General features: G+C 33.8%; 1 protein-coding gene across 1 annotated transcript; it reads right to left on the bottom strand.

The window, feature by feature from the left end:
- Nucleotides 1-2,601: 2,601 nt before the first annotated feature.
- Nucleotides 2,602-3,540, bottom strand: LOC114637376 (olfactory receptor 4C15-like). Its single transcript, XM_028785604.1, has one exon. It carries the CDS (start codon nt 3,535-3,537, stop codon nt 2,602-2,604), a length of 936 nt encoding a protein of 311 aa, XP_028641437.1. The 5' UTR covers nt 3,538-3,540.
- Between the last annotated feature and the right edge of the window lie 255 nt (nt 3,541-3,795).

The raw sequence follows: 3,795 nt of genomic DNA, 5'->3' as shown, positions 1-3,795 counted from the left end.
AACAACAACTTCACTCTCACCATCAATTTACCATAGTACTTACTATTCTTCTTCCTGAAATCAAAGTCATATCAATAGACACTTAAAGTGTACTACTATACTGTGACTCACAATGGAGTGCCATATGTACTACTGTAGTTAGAAGTGAGTTCTGCAAGGATAGAACCAGTTATACAACTTAAGACTTCTGTAAAATCTTAAGTGCTCTTAGATGCTGAGCTCTCTCCAGCCCACAAATTGTATATTTACAGTAAGTGCTAAAAATTGTTAGAAACTTAAGTTCAAACATAAAATAAAAATGGCTTGTGGTATAACAAGCAGGTGTATATAGACAATTAAGAGATGAAAACAACATTCATCTCTTGTAGGAAGTATCCACTACTCTACAGTTTTCTAGTTATATAAAATTCTGCCATAATAAGTTAAATTTGAAATTTTAATAATAGCTTAGTTTAGAGTATTTCTAAGATTTTCTTTTTAAAAAGGTCAAAATAAACTTAGGAAAGTCATAGTTCACTTGGCTTCTACTTCTATGTCATTGTCTATCATTGAAGGAAGTTGAGGCAGGAATTCAAGCAGAAATTTGTAGTCAGAAACTGAAATGGATACTATGGAGGAACATTGTTTATAGGCATGTACACTTGGATTACTCAATTTGCTTTCTTATAAACCTCAAAACCACCTGCTCACAAATTGTACTAACTTGGTGATGGATTCTTCTATACCAATTATCAATCAAGAGGAAGTCACCACAGCCTTGCCTACACTCCATTATGATGGAGGCATTTTCTAAATTAATGTTTCCTCTGCACATAAGACTCTCTTATCTCTTTCCAACATCACATTTTCTCTGCTTTTGAGTGTACACAGAACAATCTCCATTCTTTGTCTCAGGAAACAGACACAGACAAGATTGGCACAGGTTTGGAACTGAAATATGCACAACACATTAGAAAGAACTAAGGACAGACAGATCAGATACACAAACAGACAGAAGAAAGACCAGTCACCACAAACTACATACAGGCAGAAAAACAGGGACAGACATAAATAATTAAACTGTAGGCTCACTCTTTGTCAAACTAATGAAAGAAAGAGTTTATGTCTCTGTTCTTTAATGTGACATCTACAGATTTGGTATTTCCTCTGTGGTTTTTGTATTTTTTTCCGCCATGGAAAGTCTCATGTGTCTTCTATAGCTCCATTTATATTGTCTCTGACCATCAACATCAATAAAAAACAAACACCATTAATATTTAGCAATTTTTTATCATGAAATTCAGTTGCTGGCTAGTGTCATTGATTCTGAACAGAAGATGTTTAACAGTAAGCTAATTTCCCATAATTTCCTGTTGATAATGAACATAGGCATAACTATAAAGGGATATAAATATTATCTATTGATAAATATAAAAATGTAATTATTATTTCTGCATACAAAGTTAAGAATATTACAATCACATAATACATTGAAATTGACATTTTAGAAACTAATTTTGAATCTGTTTATTCTGGCTTCTATTTTTTCCTGTAAAGAGCAGGGGATATGTGCTCAGTATGTCATTATTTTTGCTCTATTATGGGTAGAAAACTAATGTCTGCAAGCATTTTTTGTTGTGCTGGAAAAGGATTTCCAAATGGATATTTCTGTATGTAATCAAGTCCCAGAGCTCACTGGAGTACAATAGTCACATTGTACAAGAGATATTCCAGCTGCTCTCATGTATTTTATCTGTCATGAAATTGAGGAAGCAGCTCATGTTTTCTAGCAGACTTGAATGGGCTCAATTTAAAATGAAGCCAGATGATTCAGGAACACCAAAATCTCAGGTTCAAGGTTTCTCTCTCTCTGTATTTATAGGTTATAATGTCTCAATGTGTCACTTAGAAACCTGTTTTTTCTAAAAATAACTTTAGTAATTTTTATACAATTACACTTACTTTGTCAACCAAATTTTTAAACAAAGCATGAAGTTAATAGAAAGAATTCAAAGAGTTAAAACATTTCAAATATGCAATAAAATAAAATAAGATAAAATTGAACTGCCTTTAATTTTATATAATAATGACGAGTAGCCAAACCAGAGTGAAAATATGAACCCAGAAACATAATCAACATCCCACTATTAAGGTGCTCTATATCAAGTTAGGTTATATCATCATAAAATTACCGCTTTATTTTCCCAATCAAATACTATATTCTTTATTTTTTAGACTTAGAGGTATATTTTTGTGTGCTTAGATTGTGTGTGTGTGTGTATGTGTGTGCATGCACTTCTGTTTTACATATCAGTACACATGGTGTTTGTTTCTGTGAAAATGCGTACAAAAGAAGGGAGTGATTATCAGAATTCACAGCATTATATCTTATTCTCTTAAGCAACACTCCTTAGAAATTTCAACTCACTGTTTTCTTAAATATATCCATGATGAAGTAAAAAGCTGGAATCTGCAAATCTCTTATCCACTAGTACTGAGCAATGTGAGCATTCATGTTTACATTCTGACATGAGTTATGAAAAATAAAACTCATATACACATTTTGACATTGCAACTATCTTTACCCATTGATTCATTTCCCAAACAGTATAAAATGCAATATTAATATCTAACAATAATCACAATTAGCCTCTTCCACATTTTTCTGATGGAATTTATCATTTCCTTATTCCTGAAAGTGTAAACCATAGGATTGAGCAATGGTGTCAGGACATTGACAAATATAAGTGTGTCTTTCTCAAAGGAGAATGGAGATGTATCTCGGGCATATATTAATATGCATGGGACAAGGAACAAAACCACAACAGTAATGTGGGCTCCACAGGTGGAGAGAGCTTTCCTTCGACCTTCAGAACTATGAGCTCTTAGAGAGAACAAAATGACACCATAAGAGACAAGCAACAGTGAGAAGATAATGATGCAGATAGCACCACTGTTTGCAAACACCAAAAGAACAAATATATGAATGTCAGTGCAGGCAAGTTTCAGCAATGGAAACAAGTCACACATATAATGATCAATGACATTGGGTCCACATAAAGGCAGCTGCAATGTGAAGATAATTTGTATGATAGCATGCAAGAAGCCCCCTGCCCAAGATATTGCTACCAAAATGCTACAGAGCTTCCGGGTAAGGATGGAAGTGTAGTGCAAAGGCTTGCAAATAGCCACATAGCGGTCATAGGCCATGACTGCTAGGACAATCATTTCTGCTCCTGAGAAGAAATGGACTGAAAACAGTTGTGTCATGCAGCAGCCAAAGGAGATGGTCTTCTTCTCATGTAAGAAGTCTATGATCATCTTGGGTGTGACAGTAGAAGAGACACATGCATCCAGGAAGGACAGGAATGCCAAGAAGAAGTACATGGGGGAGCCCAGCAGTGCAGGACTATACATGATGGTCACCACAATTATCATGTTGCCCCCTACAGTTGCCATATATACCAATAAAAATACAACAAACAATATTTTTTCAACTTTTGGGTTCTGAGAAAGCCCCAAGATTATGAACTCAGTAACAGAACTCTGGTTTTGCATAATTCTCAAGAAGTAAGTCCAAGTAAACTTTCTTTGCATATAACTTCAGTATGAAAATAGGCTTCCTATATGTTTATAATATTTCCATCAACAAGATATATATTCCTATGCAAATAGATATATTTGCATTGAGGACTCTATTGCAATTTAAAATAAAATATTAGAAAAAATGGAGAATATTCTAGAGTAACATGAATTGAGTGAATGCTGAATTATTGTATATTTCTAAGAAAACCTCTTTTAAATTTTGATTATGAA

This window comes from Grammomys surdaster, unplaced genomic scaffold, assembly GCF_004785775.1.
Source record: "Grammomys surdaster isolate TR1022 unplaced genomic scaffold, NIH_TR_1.0 125284, whole genome shotgun sequence".
NCBI classification, from domain to species: domain Eukaryota; kingdom Metazoa; phylum Chordata; class Mammalia; order Rodentia; family Muridae; genus Grammomys; species Grammomys surdaster.
This window is presented reverse-complemented; position numbering and strand designations above follow the sequence as displayed.

Bases quoted from the DNA above. Each gene is read 5' to 3' on its own strand.
- LOC114637376 (XM_028785604.1), bottom strand. From the start codon at position 3,537: ATGCAAAACCAGAGTTCTGTTACTGAGTTCATAATCTTGGGGCTTTCT.